This window comes from Somniosus microcephalus, chromosome 3 (genome assembly GCF_052327205.1).
Source record: "Somniosus microcephalus isolate GS21.2 chromosome 3, FLI_Smic_1.0, whole genome shotgun sequence".
Taxonomy (NCBI): Eukaryota; Metazoa; Chordata; class Chondrichthyes; order Squaliformes; family Somniosidae; genus Somniosus; species Somniosus microcephalus.
In genome coordinates, this window is record NC_140989.1 from 65,394,899 (window position 1) to 65,421,416 (window position 26,518).

At 44.1% G+C, this 26,518-nt stretch overlaps 1 protein-coding gene across 7 annotated transcripts in view; it reads left to right on the forward strand.

Annotated features, from left to right (window-relative positions):
* Window positions 1-26,518, forward strand: part of LOC147121106 (transcriptional-regulating factor 1-like) — a 279,913-nt gene that overhangs the window by 239,708 nt on the left and 13,687 nt on the right. For all 7 annotated transcript variants that reach the window (XM_085980821.1, XM_085980823.1, XM_085980826.1 and 4 more), the window contains 2 exons: window positions 1,389-1,477; window positions 25,396-25,509. In XM_085980821.1, coding sequence (XP_085836947.1) covers window positions 1,389-1,477; window positions 25,396-25,509 — 203 coding nt within the window. The remainder of the gene's footprint in view (window positions 1-1,388; window positions 1,478-25,395; window positions 25,510-26,518) is intronic.

A 26,518-nucleotide genomic window follows, 5' to 3' on the forward strand; every position in this document is an offset into this window, starting at 1 on the left:
ATGAGAAGACTGATTTTTTAAAAAACATATAGGATCCTTGGCTTTATAAACAGGCATAGAGCATAAAAGCAAGGAAGTTACGCTAAACCTTTATAAATCACTGGTTAGGCCCCAGCAGGAGCATTGTGTCCACTTCTGGGAACCACACTTTAGGAAAGATGTTATGGCCTTGGAGAGGGTGCAGAGGAGATTTACTGGAATAGTACCAGGGATGCAGGACTTCAGTTATTTGGAGAGAATAGAAAATCTGGGGTGGTTCTCCTTAGAGCAAAGAAGGTTTAGGGGAGATTTAAAAGAGGTGTTCAAAATCATGAACGGTTTTACCAACGTAAATGAGAAGAAACTGTTTCCAGTATCAGAAGGGTCAGCAATCAGTGGTATATTTATGCTGCAAATTCTGGGATTTTCGGGTTGGTCATGGTTCCCAGAATAAAGTATCGTGGGATTGCAAACTCGAGTTGATGTGAATCAGTCATTCATGAAAGAGAGACTTATGAAATAATACTGAGCGGCCTGCGGGTGGCGCTGTCCAGGGAGAGTATAAATACTCGGGCACGGGCCCAGCTTGCACAGGACATTCTTAACAGGAACTAGTGAAGGACACAACTAGACCTCCATGTTGTAAAACAGTTGATTAAAGCTTTGTTTAACGCTTAGACCAAGTGCCTAGTAGTTTTCTTACATCACTAGGTGAGAGTGCTTTCAACTCAGCCAAGCTTGGTGAGGTGACCGGATTTCAATGAATAAACCTTTTATCGTGGAAATATTTTAGGATATGAAATTTATTGTGATTGGCAGTCTCTCGGACTGTCCAAGTGTAACAGATAAATGCTCTAACTGATTTCTAATTTTAAAAAATTGAAAAATAAGTGTAGAAAATTTCACCGAGGTCCAGTGGACAGTTTCTGATGGTATTAATCGCTGCTTTTGATCAAGGGTCCTGGACTGTGCAAAGTGCTCTATGTAAGCAGCCAAAGAACTGGACATGTGTCATGAACCAAGGAGTGCATTGGAACAACGATGTGAAATGCCAACACGTAGCAAGCTCTAGGTTTGATTGCCTGTGCAAATCTCTGTCATGATACAGTGGAGGAACGTTGGCCAATCGGGGCTGGGAGAAGAGAGGAAAATCAAAGGGAAGGTAGTTGTTGGCTTAGGTCAGGTGTTCTCGAGCGGCTGGAAGAAGAGCAGCATAGGCAGAGGTCAGGGTGAAAACTGTCCATCTGCCTGCCCTTTTGACAGTCTGTCTGTCTGTCTGCCGATTTGATTGCCGAAGCCATGTGGCCATAAAGAGAATAAGGATGGAACCATAAAAGGGTAACAAATCTCAGCAAAAGAATTAGCAGCCTTTGTTTGTTTTATTAAAAATTCTATCCTCCTTTTCTTAGGCTCTGACAAGTGGACAACAATGGAAAGGAAACTGTTCAACAAAGCTCTGAGTATACATAACAAGGACTTCTTCCTGGTTCAGAAAATGGTAAGAGACCTGCTTTAGGGGCAGTCTGCTGCTGCGTTTAAAGAATGACAAGGATGTACAGTAGTCTTATTCTTAAGTATGAATTGCAAAAATACATCATAGCCCAGATCTTGCTGGAGCGAGACATCTTGCGGTGTGTGCCATTTGTTGGATCCGTGGTTCAGTGGATATGCTGTTATTAAATAATCACACGGATGCTGTACATCAACAATAAACAGGTCTTTACTGGAGGAGGGTAGTCTCAAGACTCGGGGTACAGAGGCATGCGCAAAGCTTATATACAGGTGTGGTCACTGCCGGTACTACAGTATACAGGAGCTGTAAAAGTAGTTCTGACTTAAAGGCACATACACTACAATTCCTCCCCTTTTAGATTAGTAGTACCCCTAATATTCAAATAACAATTGACATTTCAACATGTACATTAAACAACAAAAGTCCATTTATAGATTCAGTCTTTGGGGCGGCTTCCTGACCCTTTCGGGATAGCGCCTTTCTGGAGGTTTTTGTTCTTGGTGCAGAGGCGATTCTGACCCCTTTTCATCGGGTAGTTCATCGGGTTCCACTGCTACTGGGTCTGAGGTAGATGCTACCGGTATGTCGGGTTCATCCCCAGGTACTCGAGACATGGGGTTGACGCGTTCCTGTGACGCTAAGATCTGATCGACGTGGCGTCTCACAATGTTCTCCCCGACATCCACTGTGTACATTAATGGCCCCTGCCTTGTACATATCATTCCAGGTTGCCATTTCTCTGTTCGATAGTCACGGGCCAAGACTGGTTGCCCTACATTGAAGTTCCTTGTCGGCTTCTCATTGATGTGCTGGAATTGTTTGTCCTCAACATTTCTTCGCACATTTGGTCTGAGCAAGTCCAGACGAGATCTCAACCTTCGGTTAAAGAACATCATGGCCGGGGTCTGGTTGGTAACTGCATGTGTCACGTTTCGGTAGGCTAATGAGAAATTGTCCATCTTATGCTGTAGTGGAATTTCATCGTCGCACATGGCCTTTATCGCCACCTTAAAAGTTTGTACGAACCTCTCGGCCAATCCATTTGTGGCTGGATGATACGGGGCGGATGTGTAATGCCTTACCCCATTCCTTCTCATAAATTTTTGGAACTCGTCGGACACAAACTGTGGTCCATTATCAGAGCAAATCTGCTCTGGCAAACCGTTTCTGGCAAATATGGTCCGTAGGACTGCAATCGTTTTCTCTGTAGTGGTTGAAGACATTTTTATCATCTCAGGCCACTTTGAATGAGCATCCACTGCCATTAAGAACATTGAGTCCATGAATGGATCAGCGAAATCAATATGCACCCGTTGCCATGGAGAGGAGGGCCACTCCCATGGGTGTAGAGGGGCATGTGGTGGTGCATTTTGGACCTTCTGGCATCCTAAGCAGCTCTTAGTTAGGTCTTCGATTTGTTGATTGATTCCCGGCCACCACACATAAGCCCTAGCAAGGCTTTTCATTTTCACTCCCCCCAGATGACCTTCATGTAGCTCATTTAGCACTCTCTCCCTTAACTTGGGTGGAATCACCACTCTGGATCCACACATCACTGTCCCCTGGCATACTGACAGCTGTTCTCTTCTGGATGAGAATGCTGACAACAGTGAGTTGCCATGAGTTGGCCATCCCCTCACCGTCAATTCATATACCCGAGACAGCGTCGGATCATTGCGGGTCTCCTCTATATCCGCGTTCGTTACTGGCAATTGTTCAATTATTGACGAATAAAATATCTCGATAGGGCCCACTGCTGGTGCTTCCTCCACAGTAGGCAGTGGCAGGCGCAATAGCCCATCAGCGTTCCCATGCTGTTTTGTGCCTTTATATTCTATTTCATATTGATTTGCCCCTAGAAACAGGGACCATCTTTGTAACCGCTGTGCAGTCATCACTGAAACGCCCTTCTTAGGATTAAAGATGGAGACAAGTGGTTGGTGGTCAGTCAGCAAGGTGAACTTCTGCCCATGCAGATAGTGGTTGAATTTTTTTACTCCCCATACTAGGCTGAGGGCCTCCCTGTCAATCTGGGCGTAGTTGCGCTCGGCTGAGGTTAGTGACCGAGACGCAAAGGCTACTGGCCTCTCCAACCCGTCAGGGAATTTGTGCGACAGCACTGCTCCAATACCATAGGGTGATGCATCACATGCCAAACGAATTGGTAGTGCTGGGTTGAAATGGGCCAACACCTCTTTTGATGTGATCAATTCTTTACACTTCTGGAAAGCTCGTCTACATTTGTCATCCCACTTCCATGGTACCCCTGTTTGCAGTAGGGTGTTCAGTGGGTGTAATACCGTAGACAAATTTGGTAAGAACTTGTGGTAGTAGTTTACCAGCCCGAGGAACGACCTCAGTTGTGACACATTTTCCGGTGCTGGAGCCTTGACTACTGCCTCAATCTTGTCAGGGGACTTATGTAACCCCTCTTCATCGATGACGTGGCCACAATACGAGATCTGTTTCTGGAAAAACTCGCACTTGTGGCGATTAGCTCGTAGCCCATACTCCTTTAATCTGGTGAGCACCTTCTCCAAGTTGGCGAGGTGATCACCGTCATTTTCGCCCGTGACCAAGATGCCGTCCAAATAACACTGGGTCCTTGGAATCCCTTGCAGGACCTGATCCATCGCCCTTTGCCAGATAGCCGGAGCCCAGGCTACTCCAAACACCAGCCGGTTGTATTGATAGAGACCTTTATGGGTGTTGATCGTAAGGTATTGTTTCGAAGCTTCTTCTACCTCCATTTGCAAGTACGCCTGGGCTAGATCAATTTTGGTGAAGCGTTTACCTCCAGATAGCGAGGCGAAAATATCCTCAATTCGTGGAAGCGGATATTGTACAGTGTGAAGGACTGGGTTCACTGTCACCTTAAAATCCCCACAGATGCGGACCTTCTTCGGTTCCCCAGGCGTATTACTCAACGACCTCTTCGTTACAGGAACGATGGGTGTAGCCCACTCGCTCCAGTCCACTTTGGACAGTACTCCTGAACGTTCCAACCCTTCCAGCTCTGCTTCAACAGCTGGTCTGATCGCATAAGGCACTGGTCTGACCTTCAGAAACTTTGGGCTTGCATTTTCCTCTATTTTAATCGTTGCTGTTATTCCTTTTAGTATTCCTAGTCCCTCCTGGAACACTTCTTTTGTGTCAGTTAACATTTTTGACAGTCGTCCAGGTGTGACGTCGTCATCCTTTTTGGCCTCAACCTTCAGTGCCTGTATGGAATGCCAATCTAATTGTATCTTCCAGATCCATTCACGTCCTAGCAGTGGTGGTCCTCCATCTGGCAATACATATATATCCATTTTAGGTATTTCCTGGCCTTTATATGTCACTTTCACCCTTATTTTTCCTTTGGGGTAGACTTTTTGCCCCGTATACGTCTTCAAGACAATCTCTGTAGCTTTCGAGGGTATGTGTGAAAATAGCCGCTTGTAGTCTCTTTGATTTATGACTGTTAGAGCTGACCCTGTGTCCAATTCCATTTTCACTTGGACTCCGTCTACCTTGAGTGTAACCCAGATAGTCTGGTGATCCTCCATTTCTGTTACCTTATGTAGTTTCAGACAACCCAGCTCCTTGATTCCGGAGTCTGTGTCACTTTTCTGTTCGTCTGAACCACTGTCCATCACCTAGTGTACCTTTTTATACTTCTCCTATGGAGATTTCTTACTGTTGGTTTTCTTCCCAGACCTGCAGACTCTTGCTATGTGTCCTGCTTTCCCACACTGTCTGCACACTTGGTCCTTGAACCAACAATCTTTCTGGTCATGTGTTGTTCTGCCGCAGCGATAGCACTTCCCTGTTCCATAGGACATTTCATTGGTGCCATATTCTTGCGGTCTCTGTTGTATCTCTGCAGCGCCCCTTGCTGCTGCTTCATGTGATACTGCCATATTGAAAGCTTTGTCCAGCGTAAGGTCCTTTTCTGATAGAAGCCGTTTCTGGGTTCCTTCACTTTGTAGCCCACACACAAACTTGTCCCTTAACGTATCTGCTAGTCCCGCTCCAAACTGGCAGTGTTTCGATAGCTTGTGCAGTTCCGTTAGGTACTCAGCATTGCTTTCGTCTTTGTGTTGGTTCCTTTTATGGAACTTAAATCGTTGTGCTATCAGCAGCGGTGTGGGGTTTAAGTGGTCCTGTAGGATTTCTACTATGCTTTCAAAATTCTTGTTTACCGGCTTCTCTGGGGTTATTAGATTTCGCAGTAACCCATAAGTTTTTGCACCCATGGAATTTAACAGAACCAGTGCTTTATTAGCATCTGGCACTTCATTCGCCCTGCAGTACACCTCAATACGTTCCACATATGTCGCCCAATCTTCGACTTCATTGTCGAACGTAGAGATACTGCCACTCTTTGGCATCCTTGGGTGTGAGTTAACTGTCAAAAATGGCACCTCCCGCGCTTCCCCTTCTTCTCCGCTGGCACAAAATGGCGTCTCCCGCGCTTTCCTTCCTTCCCGCGCTCGCCTGTCTTCTCCGCTGCGGCTTCTAAAAATGGCGTCTCCCGCGCTCGCTCTTCTCCGCGGCTCAATGGCGTCTCCCGCGCTCCCCTTTCTTCACCCCGCGGACCCTGTTCAGCCCGTGAGCCCTGGCTGTGCTCTGCGCGTTCTTCTTTTTATATTTTTTGACGCCGCTCAGTCTAGAACCCGGCTGTTTCTCTACCCTCTCTCCGGTTTGTTTTCTTTTTCTCGACGCCACTCGGTGTTCAACCCCCGGCTGCGCTCTGCGCTCTTCACCCTCTGTCTTACCCCGTCGACGCTGCTCGGCTTTCTCTCCGCCGTCGGTCGGCTCCAGCCGCCGCTGCTCGGGAAGGGTCTGCGCTGGACCTGTCATCGGTCTCTTGCTGCTTGTCGTGGCTGGGGAACCAAGCCCGGCTCTCCACAGCCTCCCCTGCAAAGTTCAATCTCTGCCTGACTGCTGGGCGGTTGCTCGTGGTCGACGCCCGTGTTCCTGGCCTCGACTTTTTTATGTTGCAGGTAGATTCGAATCGACACTCGTCGCCACTGTTGGATCCGTGGTTCAGTGGATATGCTGTTATTAAATAATCACACGGATGCTGTACATCAACAATAAACAGGTCTTTACTGGAGGAGGGTAGTCTCAAGACTGGGGGTACAGCGGCATGCGCAAAGCTTATATACAGGTGTGGTCACTGCCGGTACTACAGTATACAGGAGCTGTAAAAGTAGCTCTGACTTAAAGGCACATACACTACACCATTAGTAAGACATTTTCCTGCACTTTCAGTTGGAAATTTTTTTCCCCATAAATTACTGAAAGTGTGAGCTGGTAATGGTGTGCCGAGGGCAGTGGGACATCTGGCACCTTGGTGAACGGCGGGACCAACAGTGTATACCTTAACCAATGACATTTAAAGATTGAGAAAGAAACAGGAACAACAAAGAAGGAGGGTGAAATAGAGTAAAATCAAGTACAGAAAGAGAAAAAAGAGGGAAAGAAAGATTGGATTAAGTAAGAGAGAGGAAAAGAAAGAAATGACAATTTTAAAATTTCTAAAAAACAGCTCACTACATGCAGCTTAGGAAGGATATATTGGCCTTGGAGGGAGTGCAGCGTAAATTTATCAGAATACCTGGACTCCGAAGGTTAAATTACGAGGCGCAATTACACAAACTAGGATTGTATTCCCTGGAATTTAGACAGTTAAGGGGTGATTTGATTGAAGTTTTCAAGATTTTAGGGGGGACTGATAAGGTAGCGAGTGAGAAACTATTTCCCTTGGTTGGGGAGTCTAGGACTAGGGGACTTTTTGTGAGTCAAGTTAGGAAATGGCAGTTGATGCTAGGTCAATTGTTAATTTTAAATCTGTGATTGATAGATTTTTTATTAACCAAAGGTTAATTAAGGGATATGAGTATATGGAGTTAGGTCACAGATCAACCATGATCTCATTGAATGGTGGAACAGGTTGGAGGGACTAAATGGCCTACTCCTGTTCCTATACAGGAATTAGATTGAACAGTTTAAATTGTTCCCTTTCAGGGCCAGAGAGGTTGATTGGCATTGCATTAACAAATACCACGTTGTGAAAAAGGTACTTGCGCGGTTAAGTTCCATCCCTAACTTTCTGTGGCAAGTTTAATGGGCAATTAATGTGCAAATCCAGAAAGTTCTTTCAAAAATAACAGGAGGCTAAGGATGAGATGCTGTTTGTGCAAAGCAAATAGTGGAGTGGTGTAAATAGACCAGCAAGTTCTGGAGATTCACAACTTCTGGCGTGTCTCTTTAATCCCTTGAACTTGCTGGCTGATTGGCGCATTAATAATGCCGTGCGTCATTAACATGCCATTATTGTTCCAGCAATATTCGGTCCCTTGTATTTCATTTGTTTACAAATTGGACTTGCTGCTAGCCAGCCTTCAAGTCAGGGTCACCGTTTTAATATTTTTACGGCTCAGGAATAGAAATATGAATTCATTTTACTGTACAGCATTTTATTTTAACTATTTTGCAAGCCTATCGCACACCATTTTCTTCCTACTGTACATAATGTAAATCCAATATATTATCCCCTCAGCACAATATATCTGTGACATAAGTTTGACAACCTATTTGCAGTGATGTGTGGCCTGTGTGCAATCTTGGTGTTATATTTGGCGCTGCTATTTGTTTTTGTTTTCAGCCGTTGGTAGGTAGGAACTTTCTGTTATCGTGAGAGTTAGCACTTTTATCAATCTCTGGGTAAATTTTCCCCACAATTTTGTTAGCAGCTATGTGTATACTGGCTAAATACTTGTAATTATGTGGGCCTTGTGTGATTCTCCTGTTGTTAGCAATAGTATTAGAAATGGAGACTGTCTCTTGAGGCATTTCCTGTGTCACTCTCACTGATTTATGTGGGTTTTTTCCTCCAAATTGAGCTATCTTGTGGCGTGCATAGACCCACATTGATGGGTGGGGGAGGAGTTCCATCTGGGTCCTATCCAAGGAAGGGCACAACTAAGCTTCAATCCGTACCCCACAACTGTGAATTGATTTAATTTTTACAATGAACAAATTGTCTACTAGACTCTTATCTTTCTTACAGCAAATACGAGTGGATGAGGTTACCTAATCTTACAACCTTACCTTAGAGCATTGCTTTAAAGGGTTTGGTAATGTTTTGGTGATTGTTACGCTACATATTATCTCTTAGGATTACACACCAAATGCTCAATGCTTTAGTGTGTTGTCTAATTCTTTTTTCATATTTTATACATTGGTGGCCATTAGCAAAACATGATTTTTGTCTCGCCTACGTGACAAACGGCAAAATGTATTCTACTTAGCAGGGGTGACAACCTAACTGGAACAAAATTCCAACAGGTGTGTGCTTGCTCGAAGTAGCATTGAGTCTCAGAATCACAGAAATCACAGAAACCCCACAATGCAGATAGAGGCCATTTCGGCCCATCGAGCCTGCACTGACACATATCCCACCCGATCCCCGTAACCCCTACACCAACACATATCCCACCCTATCCCCGTAACTCCACATATTTAATCCCCCTAACACTAAGGGTCAATTTATCATAGCCAATCATCCTAACCCACACATCTTTGGACTGTGGGAGGAAACCGGAGCACCCGGAGGAAACCCACGCAAACACAGGGTGACTGTCTGTGTGGAGTTTGCACAGTCACCCGAGGCCGGATTCGAACCCGGGTCCCTGGCGCTGTGAGGCAACAGTGCTAACCACTATGCCACCGTGCTGCCCTTGTGCACATAATAAGTGATCAAGAGCAGGAACCTTGTTTTGACATTTTTTTCCTCTCTCTACTTGTGGTGCCCTTACTTCAGCCCTGACTTTTGTCATAACTCAGCTGGTAGAGTGGGTGGGACAGGTTAGGTGCTGGTAGGATGGGGCAAGAGGAAGATAGAGCAGTGTTACAGGGTGAAGGAGGGTTGAGTGTCGTGAAAGGCCAGAGCAGGAGAGTTCAAAGTCTGCTGGGTGAGGGGAGTGTGTGGTGGATGCCAGGGCAAGGTTGGAGGCTTTAAAAACAAAAGCATCGACACTATTGGAATCAGTGTTGCAAGTAGTTTGGGAGATGAGATGGGGTGGGAGGTGGAAGTGGAGTTGGGGAAAGGGGAAGAGGTCACGCAGAGAGGCAGTGGGGTGAGGGGGGAAAGGATAGGTAATGGGGAGAGCCGGCTAAAGATGAGGTATGGGAACTAAAAAATGAATTGAGTGAAGATGAATATTTCATGAATTTAAAGCAGCCTCACATGGGGTGGGGAGAAATGCCAACAAATAAATAAATTGAAGACAATTGATAATGGTGGGGATAAATGAATGTATTGCTATACCACCACCTTGTGATGAACATTGCATACTGCAGTTAGAATTGACAAAGGGCTCGAGTTTCGAGTTCAGTTGATCAGTAGTCCCGTAATGTCGGGTGGTATAATGCTCAATTCGCCACCTACAAGTGCAATACTATTATTAGAATATCAAGACAGCTTTTAATATGTAATGGATAGACATATGCATATGTGAGCTTGAGAACCTCTGTCAAAGGATTTTTCAAGCGTTTTGAAATCTAAGAGGTTAAAAGCCTGAGATCGCAACAGAATAACAGTCCATCTGAAATCTATTGCTTGTTGAGAACAGAAGGCTCAGAATTACTCCCTGCTTGAATGACACACCAGGACAGACATGCAGCTAAGGTTTGCAACAAGACAAAATGGAGAAATAGAACTATTAAAATTTATCAGACTCCTGTACAATCTCTATCCATTACAATGAAAAGTATTTGATTCATATTGGTTTTAAATCATTGTATGTAGGTTTTTAATTTATATATTTTAGTTTTTAAATGCTGTCCTTCAATGACCTTATCCACAGACAGAGGAGCAACTTCCATATGTACACTGATAACACCCCGTTCCACCTCTCCACCATTTCCCTCAATCCCACGATCACCTCTTTGCTGTCTGACTGTTGTGGATAAGTCGGAACTTCAACTGAACATTGGGAATTCCACGGCCATTATTTTCAGCTCCTGCCATAACTCTGCCCCCTTGCAGCTGATTCCCCTCCCCAATTACTTTCTCAGGCCGAATCAAGTGATGAAAAACCTTGACTCACTATTACCCCCAGAATTAAGTTGCAAACCCTAAATTCTATACAACACCAAAACAACTTACTTCCATCTCTGCAACATCACCCATCTCTGCCTCCCTCACCCCAATCAACATTTTCTCATTTCAAGTTAGTTTCCCATCCTACTTCCTTCATAAACCCCAACTCAATTAAAACACAGCTTGAGTGTATTCTGTCCTGCGCATGTCCCACTCGCCCATCACCCCCATCCTTACTGATCTACACTGGCTCCTTTTCCCGAGGCACACTGAATTTCTACTTCTCATCCTCATTTTGAAAACCCTTCATGAACTCACACCACACTATCTTTATCTTTACAACCTCCTCCAGCTTTTTATCCCGTCCAGTACTCTTTGGGTCACCTGACTCTGGCATTCTAACCAGCCCCATTCCATTTGCCCCACTATTCGTGCTTCAATCATCTTGGGCCTACTCTTTGGAACTTCTTCTGTAAGCCTTTTGTCTCTGCCTTTAAAAGACTTTCTAAAACCCATCTTTTTGACCTAGCTTTATCATCTCGCCTAACTCTCCTACTGTGGCTCACATCTATTCCTCTTTTTGTTATTTCTCCCTCTGTAGAATGCCGTGCGACATTTTTCTACTTCCAACGGTGCTGTATAAATAAAAGCGGTTTGATGTCACTATATCTTTATCTTTACAATTCATGTTTTGAATATTTTAAATTTGATATTTCACCAGCCAAACAGTTCCCTAGAGTGACTGCAAACTGCTTCCAATAGTCCACTTAGTTTTTTTTCCCCCTCCCCTTCTTGCAAGTCAGTGATTCATGCTGAGCACAGTTGCACTGGGGCTGGCCTCGCCTACGTGGTATTCATCGGGTGTTAACTGGACAGTGGCTTGTGGCCAGCACGTTCTTGTCCCAACAAATAAACCTTGCAGCAGGATTGACTGGATAGCAATCAGGAGTGGGAGCTCGGGCTGATTTTTTTTCTTCTTGCCCGAGCAGTTGTAGTGCCCCTACTTCAAGCCTTGTGTATGAGATCCGATAATTTGAGGTATTGAACCTGTAAACCACAGTTCTACACTGGGTATCACAGTTCTCAAATGAGCCACCAGAAGTGCCGATAGATTTATTGACTGTCTTTATTACCATGTTTCATTTTCACACGCACACACACACACCTGATTATGTGGATCAGACTCTCAATAAAAGTAGTTAATACTGTCAGCTAACTGCTTCAACAGGAGCTAGATAAACAGCTGGTTAGAAATGGGATTGAGTGTTGTTCAAATGCAGGCAAGCAGAGATGGTCAAATGTTTCATTGCTGGGATCTTGAAAATATTAACTGTGAAAACAGTTGGCCACTTTGACTAACGGGTGTGAGATAGTAGATGTGTAGATACTGAGGAATTTTCTCAACTATCCCTTGGGGTATGTCGGAGTTTTAATTTTACTTCTTTGGTAGATTAACTGCGACAGAATCAATGATTAGGCCAATTGTACATGATCAGTGAAGAAACAGGCTGGAAGGCATTTTCTTGTTATGAGCTTTATGTTTTAATTTGACCATTTCATCATTCTAACTGTTTTGTAAATGTGCACAAGCCTGCACTTCATTAGTTAATCTCCGTTAATTAAAATTCTAATTTTGTATATCGAGCACTTTCGAACATTCATCATGCTGTCAGTAGCTTTCACTCACTTCTACATTTTTTTCCGTGATAATTACATCTATTGCTTAAACTATTCACATTGTCTATAATACTCTGGTTATATGTACTATTTTAATTTTATTTCTTTGGTTGGGGCGCTACATTTTGTTGTGCCAAAAATATAATTGACCTCCTTTCACTTCCTGTTGCTTTCTTCACTGCAAAGTGAGATTTTGCTGCAGCTTGCCGTGCAACTTCTTGTTACAGACGTTTAAAAATGAAATGCAGAAAATAAAATTGGACCCATGGAGGCTTCGGCTTTTGTTTGTAGTTAATATGAAGAATGTGACCTTAATCTTTGTTAGATCTTTGAACCAAAGCGGAAAGCATTGTTGTGTCAAAACATTTCTCTCTCAGAATGGAGGTGGTTAATATTTCAGATAGATTTGATCTTTTTTTATTTCTAAGTATGGCTAGTCAAAGGATACTTATTCTCTTATTTTTCACTCCTATTTGTCGGTTCGGCCCAGGCATCATGTTTCATATCAAGTACCCTCAAACGTACTCTTCCCATACAAGTCCAGGTGGGGTAGAAGAACAAAGGGATCTCAGAGTACAAATACACAAATCACTCAAAGTTGCAACACATGTTAGCAAGGCCATAAAAAAGCCAACCAAGCACTAGGGTTTATTTCTAGAGGTATAGAATTGAAAAGTAGGGAAGTTATGCTAAACCTGTATCAAACCTTGGTTAGACCACACTTAGAGTACTGCGTGCAGTTCTGGTCGCCATATTATAAAAAGGATCTAGAGGCACTGGAGAGGGTGCAGAGAAGTTTTACAAGGATGATACCAGAAATGCGAGGGTATACAAATCAGGAAAGAATGAACAGGCTGGGTTTCTTTTCTCTTGAAAAAAGAAGGCTGAGGGGTGACCTAATAGAGGTCTTTAAAATTATTAAACATTTTGATAGAGTGGATAGAGAGAGAATGCTTCCACTTGTGGGGAAGAGCATAACCAGAGGCCATCAATATAAGATAGTCAGCAAGAAATCCAATAGGGAATTCAGAAGAAACTTCTTTACCCAAAGAGTGGTGAGAATTTGGAACTCGCTACCACAGGGAGTGGTTGTAACGAATAGTATAGATGCATTTAAGGGGAGGCTAGACAAGCGCATGAGGGAGCAGGGAATAGAGGGTTCTGCTAATAGATTTAGATGAGAAAAGACGGGAGGAGGCTCGAGTGGAGCATAAACGCCGGCATGGACTGGTTGGGCCGAATGGCCTGTTTCTGTGCCGTATATCCTGTGTAATGTAATCCTATGTAAGTTTCCAGCTGTGTTTTGTAAAATAACATTTGGGCAATCCATTTAGATTTTTTACATAGTAAAACAAATCATTTCAATCTGAAAATACAAATTAAATCGCAAGTATCAGTCTGTTTGTTACAGCTCAAGTCAGTACAGTTTTTTTCCCCCCTCCCTTTAGGTTACCATTGCCTAGCAAGGACTGGCAAGCAACTTGCTCTCAAGGTACTGCTTAAGCCACTGTGTAGTTGGGCATTAGGAGGTATGAAAGCACCTCCAGGTAACATGGCTGTTGGCTTTCTCTTCCTCCTTCCCTATAGGGGAGCACCATTCTACCCGACTGATAGCCAAGAAGAGGAACTTCCAGTATATGGGAATAAACTTGCATCCAAATGCTGCCTGGCACAGCACATTAGTGCAGCAGACATCAGCGCTGAGCTTCCCCTAAAGCAACAGTTGGTAAAGGCAGAATATCTCTGTGCCACACAAAGCAGAAGTCCCAGGTTAGATTCCTGGTCTGTACTGAGTTAGAACATAACATAAGAAATAGGAGCAGGAGTCGGCCATTTGGCCCTTCGAGCCTGCTCCGCCAGTCAATAAGATCATGGCTGATCTTCTACCTCATCTCCACTTTCCTGCACTATCCCCTCTCCACTTTCCTGCACTATCCTCATGTCCCTTGATTCCCTTAATATTCAAAAATCTATCGATCTCTGTCTTGAATATACCCAATGACTGAGCCTCCACAGCCCGCTGGGGTAGAGAATTCCAAAGATTCACCACCCTCTGACTGAAGAAATTTCTCCTCATCGCAGTACTAAATGGCCGACCCCTTATTCTGAGACGGTGCTTGACTCCCCAGCCAGGGGAAACATCCTCCCTGCATCTACCCTGTCAAGCCCTGTAAGAATATTGTATGTTTCAATGAGATCACCCCTCATTCTTCTAAACTCTAGAGAATATAGGCCTAATCTACCCAATCTCTCCTCATAGGACAATCCCCCCCACCCAGGAACCAGTCTGGTGAATCTTCGTTGCACTCCCTCTATGGCACGTATATCCTTCCTTAGGTAAGGAGACCAAAATTGTACACAGTATTCCAGGTGTGGTCTCACCAGGGCCCTATATAAATGCAGTCAGATGCCTTTACTCTTGTATTCAAATCATCAAGCTGACCCGGATGGCAGTAAGGTTTCTAAATAGTCCTCAGCATCTCTGGGCTAGGGAAACTGATTTGGCCATATTCTCTACAACTTTAGTAGTCAAGTTTCCAACCTCTTCTAAGAACATAAGAAATAGGAGCAGGAGTAGGCCATTTGGCCCTTCGAGCCTGCTTTGCCATTTAATAAGATCATGGCTGATCTTCTAGCTCATCTCCACTTTCCTGCACTATCCCCATATCCCTTGATTCCCTTAATATTCAGAAATCTAGAGCAAACTTACAGCTGACCTAAATAAAACTAAAGCAGCAAACAGGTTGATGAATCGGTGTCTGTGCTTGTTTGTTGGTAGTGTAGTGGTGTGGACCATACTCCCATCAGCCTTGCTTTGAGCACACAAAACTGCTTCAATGTAGGTCACCTTCTACTTACCAAGCACCTTAGGCAACGTCGGTCCATTGAGATGTGTGCAATAAATGGCCCAGTTGATGTCTTAAAAACGGAACTCAATTTTTTTAAAAACTCACAAATTGGATCTAAGTAAGCTTTTCTGCTGCGTACAGAATTTAAGCACAAGGGGTCAGACTTGCAAATTAAGGGCAACAAAAGAAAATAGGAAATGCAGGAAGAATTTTTTAACTTGAAGACTGGTAAGTAAGCGGAACAGATACTAGCACAGGTGGTGAAACAAGAAGCCTTAATAGGTTTCAAGAAGGAACTAAACAGATTCTTGTCAGCAAATGGGATTCAGGACTATTAGAAATGCACCAAGGGAAATGCCGTGGATAGGTGGGCTAGATGGACTGAAGGTTTTCTGCCTGAGATTGTTGCACTGTTTGTATGTTACTAAATGTGGAATTGTAATACTTCAGCAGGTCTTTCAGCATATATGTCAATTGCCCTCTACATTTGAGATAAATATTAGCACCACTTCTGGTGCTCATAAAATAAATGAGATTTGCTCTGCTGTGCCACATTTAAAGGAGCTGCTTCCAGTTAACCTTCGATTACCCTTGGTCTCATTATAGCAGGTCCAAATGTGAAAGTGAATATTTCCTTATGGCTATATTCTGCCACATGGAAGATTTGTAAAAGCTACATATTATCTTACAGAAAAGGCATTTGCAGTGCAGCAGTTGTCGCTGTCTAGATTTCTTTCTGGGTTTTCTCCTGCTTGGAGCACAAGCAATGAGCTTAGGGCTTGGGTGCACATGCTCTCAAAGTTTGCTTTTCCCAAAATAATAGTTTCTCCATGATTAAATTGAAACAGTAAGCAGCGTATAAGGGAAAACTGTTTTAATTGCATTCAAGTCCAGTCACTCTGCAAACTAAAAATTGTCAATACAAATTTATGATTTCTTTCCCTCCATTTGCTTATTGTCTCCCAACTTAAAGCTATTTTGATCCTCATTTTTCAACCTTTATTTTGGTCAGTATATAAAAAAAATATATTTAACTTAATTTTTTTGACTTGTAGTCGGAAATCAAATTTGCACGTAATTGAATATTTTACAGTGTTCTTACAAACAGACTTGCTGTGCAAAGAGATGAAGAAAAACTGATTGCTTGAAATATGTTGTGATTTTTAATGAGGTACCATAGCTACTGCAATGCAAATTTATGTGATGGGGAGAGAAAGGGGAAAAGAGGGCAAGGAAGAACAGAGGGAGAGAAGGCAAAGATTGGGGGGGCGGGGGGGGGGGAGGGCAAGGTTGGGGAGAAGGGGAAAAGGAGGACAAGGGGAAAGAAAGGATGGAGAGAGAGAAGGCAAGGGTGGTGGAAAGGCAAGCTGCTGGGAGGAAGGGAGAACAAGGGGGGGGAGGGTGAAACTGCCTTAATGTGGGGGGGGTGGGAAACTATCTTCTGTGTTGAAACACCGACTGCCAGTTTAAAAAGTTAAGGGTTTGCGTGTGAATAGATTAACACTTTATTGTATTTTGATTGCATACATTACACTATATACAATGAAAATGCAACAAAGTGCTAATGCCTCTGGATTGAGAAGTGTGAAAAATATTAAGCACATATCAGACTCGGTCCTTTTTAATCGTTGAACCATAACAATGCATTATACGGATTGGAGGTAAATAAATAATTGCACAAAAATGGAAAAAAAAAATTAGGCTATTGGAATAATCATGATGCTAAGCACAGCAAGGTAAATTATCCCTGATTTTGGCCAATTTTCCCTGATTTTTGTAGCTCCCGTTATATTTTCAAACGTGCAGGTTACATACATCGCCACTATCTGTCTTTCACTGAGCTGTCTTGTGTTTTATAGTTAGTGTCCACCTTGTTCACATTTGCAGATGAAAATGTATGCTGCTCGTGTCTTAACCCCTCACTAGTGCTCCCAGCTCTTGTACAGTGTGATACTGCTTCAGGGGAATTTTCGTACACAATGTGGGCAGAAATTCTTGCTATAACTTTGCAAGCTCAGCAATTCCGCCCAAGGTGTACAGCAGAGTTCCATTCCCTGGAGCAATAGCAGGCAGCAGGGCAGGAGAGTGGCGTGTGAACTGGGAAGAGGGAACAAGAGTGCCATTGAGCTGGGGAGAAGAAAGAAAGACTTGCATTTATATAGCACCTTTCATAACCTCAGGATGTCCCAAAGCACTTTACAGCCAATGAAGTACTTTTGAAGTGGAGTCACTGTTGTAATGTAGGAAACATGGCAGCCAATTTGTGCACAGCAAGCTTCCACAAACAGCAATGTGATAATGACCAGATAATCTGTTTTACTGATGTTGATTGAGGGCTAAGTATTGGTCAGGACACCGGGGATACTTCCCCTGCTCCTCTTCGAAATAGTGCCGTGGGATCTTATGCATGATGTATATGAGAAAGCAGACAGGGCCTCGGTTTAAGAGTGGGAGAAGATTGTCGGTATAAACTGGATGGAGGGGGCGGGGGGATGCTAAGAGTGCTGTCAAGAATTGAAGGTGTGGGAAGAAAAGTATTAGCATGAACTGGGGTGCAAAAGAGTGCCACTGTGAACTTGGAGGAAGAGAAAGAGAATCTGCGGTCGGGATGCTGGCGAGCTGGCTACGTTTGCCGTCATTCCGCCTTTGAAACTGACCAGAACTTGCGGGATTTGGCGCATGCAGAAATCCTGAAGTTGCGGTCTGTCATAGACTGCTCTGAAACAGGCTGCGCTGTGTGCTCTCTCTCTCTCTCTCTCTCCCTCCCTCTCCCTTTCTCTTCCTCTCTCCCTCCCCGCCCCCCCCCCCACAACAGAGCCGGCAACCTGTGTAATCACCCAAATCAGGGGAAACTGACAAAAGCTTTGGCTCCTCCGCAGTAAGGACACTGTTAAATTCCCCACTAAACGTTAGCCCCAAAGGGATTAGGTGTAACTGGGGTTTTGACCGCGTTATTACTGCTAAACAAATGTTAAGGGCCTGGAACACTGATTTTAATTTTGTGCAGTGTGAAATTTGTCCATTTTAATAAAAATTAAAACTTTTAAGAAAACTTTTTGACCATCTTTATTTCAGGTTTGCCTTTCCCCACATGCGAGAGCTCCAAACTTTGTTTTGCTCTCTAACATTTTTTTAATTTAAATTTTAAGAGCATACTTGCTTCCATGTTCACTGCCTGTGAGAATTTTATTTTATTTGCCTGCTCGGACAGCAGTTCGCACAGGAGGATCACCACTCTACTTCGTTGACTTGAAATGAATGCTGGAATACCCGAAGTTCTCGACACAGGGATCACGAGATCCTTGTGCGAAGCGTAGCTCGGGGCCAGCAGCGAACACCTTTGCTTCACTGCTGTCCGCAAATTCTGGGCCAGAGTCTGAACTAGGAGGGGAAACGAACCTCACTGTCACAGTGATATCTCTGTTACATAGAAACATAGAAACTAGGAGCAGGAGTAGGCCATTCGGCCCTTCGAGCCTGCTCCGCCATTCAACAAGATCATGGCTGATCATCCAAACCCTAGCACCCGGTCCCTACACTGACAGCCATCCCACCCAAGTCCTATCCCCGTAACCCCACGTATTTAATCCCCCCCTAACACTAAGGGCCAATTTTTAATCATGGCCAATCAACCTAACCCGCACATCTTTGGACTAATTGCTTTAAAAAGATTTATAATCAGATTTAGCAACTGAGTTACCAATACTTTATCTGCAATAGCCCTTAAATGACTTGACAAGAACATTAAGTGCCATGATCGCATCCTCAAAACGTGACCATTAAAAAGAAACTCTTAGATTATGTGCCCAAATTCTGGGGTGGAGCTTGATCCCATAACCTTCTAACTCGGAGGTGAGGGTGTGACCACTGAGCCAAATTGAAGGCCAATAGATGAACGTTCAGCCTCATCAGAAAATAGATAAATGCCTCACTCCATCTCTCTTCACATTTGGAAGCACGTGTCCGGTCCGGGGGGTGGGGGGGGGAGAAATCCACACTGACAACTCCACTGTTGACAAATTTGGTATAAGTGCTCTGCTTGGGTTGCAGCAACATCATGTTTCAAAAAGGAAAACTTCTGTATTTTATTTGCTAATACGGCTATAGAAGAGACAGATTCTTGGGAGCTTGGTTTCTTAGGCCTTTACTGATTTTTTTTTTTTACATGGGACTTCAGGAACCTGTGCAGGCTGTGAAAAATGTACATCCTAAAACTTGACCACAAATTATTTGTACATCAGTAAATGTGGCATTAGGTAATCCATGTGTTCCCTTTATTATGTTTTAGCGTGCATTCTAGCAATTAAGTGCATGTACAGTTATTCTTAGAGCAGAGTTTCCGCTTTGGGCGCAGCTGGCAAAACGGGTGCAAATTACACCCAAAATTTCAGCCCTTTGAGAAGTGTTGTTTTTCTCGTTTCCGCTCAAGCTCATTTGCATATCGCCAAATGCAAAATCTGCCATGAACCAGTGCAATCGGGCAGTGTTTTAAAATGTACTTCAAACAATATTTTTTAAAGCAAATGTTTTTTTAATGTATTTAAGAGTGGTAACGAGGTGCAGTTTGATTAATACAGCTGAAAATGGGCAAAATTCAGCATTTTTAATCAGTATCTGTTTATGTACCTTTAAGAGAGAACTGCTTTTATACTGTAGTACCGGCAGTGACCACACCTGTATATAAAGTCGTAGCAGGCTTCTGTACTTTCAGTTCCAGCATACCCTCTGTTCAGTAAACACCTCTTATTACCGTTCTCCTGCAGTCCGTATGTTATTGATACGCGGACACTACAGTGGCGACGAGCAGGTTCGAACTCACCTGCAGTTCTGCATCACCTCACGGCGATCCATCCCCGAAAAGAAGCTTCTTGCAGGTCGAAGCCAGAGCAACGGGCGTCGACCGTGGGCAACATCCCAGTGATCCATCGGAGTTCTATGAATCGCAGGGGAAGCTGTGGAGAGCTGGGCTTGGCTCCCCAGTCAAGGTGTTCCAGCAAATCTTGCTGGTAGCAGGTAGTGCGCTGACCCTTCCAGACTGCGGCGGGCTTGAGCTCGATCCAGCGGCTCTGCAAGGGGGCCGTGCAGCGTCATCGGGAAGGAAAAGAGAGAGAGAGGGTGGAGCTCACAGGGCGCGGTCGGTGCTCAAGAACCGGGCAGCGTTAGAGAAAATAAAAGAGGGGAAGGAAAAGAGACGTGCAGTGGACAGCGTCGAAGAAGAATAAAACTAAGGAATTTAACTAACAAAAGAGAGACGCGCCGAAGCCGCGGGGCGCCGCCATTACTATTTAGAACGCTCGGAGCAGCATTGGCAGCAAGGGGAAGAAGGAAAAGCGCGGGAGGCGCCATTTTAATCCATTGGGGAAGAAGGAAAAGCGCGGCAGGCGCCATTTTAAACCACCCAAGATGCCGAAGAGTGGCAGTATCACTGCTTTCGACAACGAAATAGAAGACTGGACCACGTATGTGGAAAGAATTGAAGTGTACTGCAAGGCAAATGGGGTAGCCGATGAAAAGAAGGCGTCGGTATTATTAAATTTGATGGGCGCGAGAACGTACGGCCTATTGCGGAATTTAATTACCCCAGCTAAACCAATGGAGAAAAGCTTTGAAGAGATTGTCAATATCTTACAGGAACTAAACCCTACACCGCTGCTGATAGCAGAAAGATTCAAGTTCCATAAAAGAAACCAGCACAAAGATGAGAGTAATGCTGACTATCTTACGGAACTACGCAAGTTATCGAAGCACTGCCAGTTCGGAGCAGGACTGGCAGATACCTTAAGGGATAAGTTTGTCTGCGGGCTCCAGAGTGAAGGAACCCAGAAACGACTACTTTCGGAAAAGGACCTTACGCTAGAAAAGGCTTTCAGCGTGGCAGTATCCTACGAAGCAGCAGCACGGGGAGCTGCGGAAATACAACAGAAACCGCAAGAATATAGCACCAACGAAATGGCATATGGAGCAGAAAAGTGCTATCGCTGCGGCAGAACAACCCATGACCAGAAGGACTGCTGGTTTAAGGACAAAGTATGCAGGCAATGTGGAAAAGTGGGACACATAGCACGAGTCTGCAGGTCGGGAAAGAAAACCAACACTAAAAGAACTACTAAGGAAAAGTACAAGAAAGTAAAAAAAAATGACAGACAGTAGTTCAGAAGATCAGGAGAGGGATAATGACTCCGGGAGCAGGAGACTAAGTTGTTTAAAGTTACACAACGTGATCGCAAAGGAGGATCACCGAACCATTTGGGTCACCCTCATGATAGCAGGGTCCCAAGTAAAGATGGAATTGGACACAGGATCAGCCCTAACTGTCATGAATCGACGAGACTATGAGCGGCTATTCTCACACATACCCTTGAAGGACACGTCCATTGTATTGAAGACATATACAGGGCAAAAAGTCTACCCCAGAGGAAAAATAAGGGTGCCCATTAAATACAACGGCAAGGAAACACAGAAACTGTATCTATATATACTACAAGATGGAGGACCACCATTATTGGGACGTGAATGGATCCGAAAAATACAATTGGATTGGCATTCCATTCAGGCGCTAACTGTGGCTGACGAAAAGGATGACGACGTCACACCTGGACGACTGTCAAAAATTCTAACTGACGCGAAAGAGGTGTTCCAGCAAGGACTTGGGACTCTAAAAGGAGTAACGGCAATGATAAAAATTGAAGATAACGCAAACCCCAAATTTTTTAAGGCCAGACCGGTACCGTACGCGATCCGCCCAGCCATCGAAGCAGAGTTGGAGAGTCTGGCGCGTCCGGGTGTGCTGTCCAAGGTGGACTGGAGCGAGTGGGCCACACCCATCGTTCCTGTAATGAAGAAATCATTGAGCAGCACGCCTGGGGAGCCGAAGAAGGTTCGCATCTGTGGGGACTTTAAGGTAACTGTGAACCCAGTCCTGCACACAGTACAATATCCACTTCTGCGGCTAGAAGATATTTTCACCTCACTATCTGGAGGGAAACGCTTTACGAAGATTGATCTGGCCCAAGCGTATATACAAATGGAGGTAGAAGAAGCATCTAGAAAATACCTCACGATAAACACTCACAAAGGTCTTTACCAGTACAACCGACTGGTATTCGGGGTAGCATCAGCTCCGGCTATTTGGCAGAGGGCGATGGAACAAGTCCTGCAAGGGATCCCGGGGACCCAGTGTTATTTGGACGACATCCTGGTTACGGGCAAAAATGACAGTGAACACCTTGCCAACCTGGAGCAGGTGCTCACTAGATTACAAGAATATGGGCTACGAGCCAACCACCCCAAATGCGAGTTTTTCAGGAAACAAATCTCGTATTGTGGCCGCATGATTGATGAGGAGGGGTTACATAAGTCCCCAGACAAGATTGAGGCAGTAGTCAAGGCTCCAGCACCAGAAAATGCGTCGCAACTGAGGTCGTTCCTCGGGTTGGTGAACTACTACCATAAGTTCTTGCCAAATTTATCTACAATTCTGAACGCCCTGCTGCAACTGGAGTAGCATGGAAATGGAGTGATGAGTGTAAGCGTGCCTTTCAGAAATGTAAATGCTTAATCACTTCAAAAGAAGTATTGGCCCACTACAATTCAACACTACCGATTCGGTTGGCATGTGATGCGTCTCCCTACGGCATTGGAGCGGTGCTGTCACACAAATTCCTTGACGGTTCAGAGAGGCCAATAGCCTTTGTGTCGCGCTCGTTAACCTCAGCCAAGTGTAACTACGCCCAGATTGACAGGGAGGCCCTCAGCCTGGTGTGGGGGGTGAAGAAGTTCAATCACTATCTGCACGGGCAGAAATTCACCCTACTGACTGATCACCAGCCTCTTGTCTCCATTTTTAACCCAAAGAAGGGCGTTCCGGTGATGGCGCAACGGCTGCAAAGATGGTCCTTTTTCTAGGGGCACATCAATACGACATAGAGTACAAGGGTACGAAACAGCATGGAAACGCTGATGGGCTGTCGCGCCTGCCGTTGCCTATGGTGGAGGAAGCACCTGCAGTGGACCCTGTTGAGATATTCCATTCGACCATAGTCGAATGTCTACCTGTTGCAAACTCAAGTATAGAGAAGGAAACCTGAAATGACCCGACACACACTCGGGTCTATGATTTGACGGTGAAGTGATGGCCAGCACATGGCGACTCACTGTTGCCAGCATTCTCGCCAAGGAGAGAACAGCTGTCAGTGTGCCGGGGGACCTTGATGTGTGGATCCCGAGTGGTAATTCCACCCAAGTTGAGAGATAGAGTGCTCAATGAGCTTCATGAGGGTCATCTGGGAGGGGTAAAAATGAAGAGCCTAGCCAGGGCGTTTGTGTGGTGGCCGGGAATCGATCAAGAAATCGAGGATGTGACCAAGAGATGCACAGGATGCCAGAAAGTCCAAAACGCACCACCACAGGCCCCGCTACACCCATGGGAGTGGCCCTCATCTCCATGGCAACGGGTACACATTGATTTTGCTGGTCCATTTATGGACTCAATGTTTTTAATCGCCGTGGATGCACATTCGAAATGGCCAGAGGTCATCAAAATGTCCTCCACCACCACGGAAAAAACTATTGCAGTCCTACGGACCATCTTCGCCAGGAATGGCTTGCCAGAACAGATTTGCTCCGACAATGGACCACAGTTTGTGTCCGAGGATTTCCGGAGGTTTTTGAGGAATAATGGGGTAAAACATTACACATCTGCCCCATATCATCCAGCCACAAATGGATTGGCTGAGAGGTTTGTTCAGACCTTTAAAAAAGCAATAAAGGCGATGTATAACGACAACATACCACTACAACACAAGGTGGATAATTTCTTGTTTGCTTACCTGAATGCGACACATGCAGTCACCAACCAAGCTCCAGCCATAATGTTCTTTAACCGAAGGTTAAGATGTCGCCTGGATTTGCTCAAACCAAACATAAGACGAGATGTTGAGGATAAGCAATTCCAGCACATCAATGAGAAACCAACCAGGAGCTTCAAGATATGGCAACCAGTCTTGGCCCGCGACTACCGAACAGAAAAATGGCAGCCAGGAACGATATGCACACAGCAGGGACCATTAATGTGCACAGTGGACGTTGGAGAGAGCATCGTGAGACGCCATGCTGACCAGATTCTAGAGTCACAGGAACAAGTCAAACCCATACCACGAGCATGCGCACCTGGTGATGAACCCGAAGTACAGATTGCGTCTACCTCAGAATCAGTGGTATTGGAAGCTGACGAACCAACCAATGACAATGAGCCAGAATCGACTCCGCCGCAAGAACAGGATACTCGAGAAAGGCGCTATCCAGACAGGATCAGGAAGCCTCCTCAAAGACTGAATTTATAAATGATTACTTCAGTTGATGTATATAGTACAGAGAAAATTGTAATTGTAATTAGTTATTATTTAATTGTTAAATGAATGTTATGTACTGTTTTATCTAAAAGGGGAGGAATTGTTGTGTATGTACCTTTTTAAGAGAGAACTGCTTTTATACTGTAGTACCGGCAGTGACCACCCCTGTATATAAAGCCGTAGCAGGTTTCTGTACTTTCAGTTCCAGCATACCCTCTGTTCAGTAAACCCCTCTTATTACCGTTCTCATGTAGTCCGTGTGTTATTGATATGTGGACACTACAGTATCAGTGTCATTCTACCACCTTTGAGTAATTTGATTTTAAATGACTCAAAATTACTTTAGGAAATGGTTCTGTATATATATTTTAGTTATATTGGGGTACAATAGTCAGTTTCAAAATTTACTTTCCAAAGCTTTTAAAACATTCCTATTCGTGTCCTAGTACCCAAAAGAACCAGTATAATTTTTAGAGCCTCAAATTCCTGCAAACGAGCACAATTAGCGGAAACTCCCAATGGGGATAAATATAAAAAACAACCCATGGTGCTTCAGAGGTGCAAGGAAACATTGTAAATTCCAGTACTGGAGAAATGGTTCAGAACATCAGCTGAGAGTCGTAGGTGGAGGAATGCACTGCTGTGGTACTGTGGGCCCACTGTCTGGCAAAAATGTATTGCTGGGAGGGATACCTGCTGGAGGATATAACACGTATATAAGACAATCGCCCCAGCTCTTAGTCTCAAAGAGGGATGCAAATTTCTACTCTTGTATAAGAGTATATATAACGTGAACCTGCAACTTGTTCCTATAATGGTAAACAAGCTCTGTTTTAAAGGTTAATGTAAAACCTCTGTTGTTAAGCAAATATGTGTGGAATATAGAATTCTGATTGTAATGCAGCACTATTAACTTTTATTACCTTAATACAGGTGAAGTCAAAGACAGTGGCACAGTGTGTGGAATACTACTACACTTGGAAAAAGGTCTTGCGATTAGGTCGAAAGCACAGGACCCGCCTTGCAGAAATGGAGGCAGAGGGAATGGTAAGTAGTAATCTGAATATAAAGGAGAAAATTATGATCATATTTTACCCGACTTTAAAACACATTTGCCAACTGCTTATTTTCAAACTGAGAATTTTTTAATTAACTACCATATATTAATCAAGCAATAGTAGAAAATGTATGTTAATTAAAATAGAGAGGATACTGAAAATGTACATAGACAAAATACTGCGGATGCTGGAAATCTGAAATATAATCAGAAAATGCTGGAAATACTCAGCAGGCCAGCCAGCATCTGGTCTGCTGAGTATTTCCAGCATTTTCTGTTTATATTACTGAAAATGTACCATCTATTTGGTCTTTGAACAATGGCAGTCCTTTGAGTGTTAATGCTGCTAAGAAGAGGGAACTGAAATTTTTATGTTGATATGTAATCTTGTATCTGACGAAATGGCACTATTGATTATTAGCATCTATATTTTAACTACATTATATCAGTCTATATGCAGTCCTGCTCATTTCATCTGTTCAACGAGAGAAATGAATTGCACTAACCAGTTGCTAAGAACAACCACACTTTTTGTTGACCTAAATTATCACGTTGACTTTACGTGACTGTTTGTTTATCTCTTTAAATTAGTTTTGAGTTTTCTTTGCCTTTACTTTCCACTAAAGACCATGGAATTTGCTTCTTCACGAGGGCATAGCAAGCAGTGCAGACTTTAGCATCATTGCTGCCAGTTCTGTCCTAGTCAGTGGGATGCATGTTCTTTTTAGTGGGACGTGGAGAATCGGCGAGGTTAGATGTTGCCACGCTCTTCCTTGATAACGGAAACAAAAATGTGTATTTATTTTATCACCTTTAATATGAAAACATCCCAAAATGCTTTACATAGGAGGGGAGTAGAAAAAAATAGAAGAATCTAGGATGTGAATGGTAAGGCAGACACTGAAGTGGTCAGAGATATCCTTGTCCGTGATTGCGACCTCATATTGAGACCCCAGAAGTGGATATGATAGATGATGCGATTGAGGGGGGCAGTGTGTG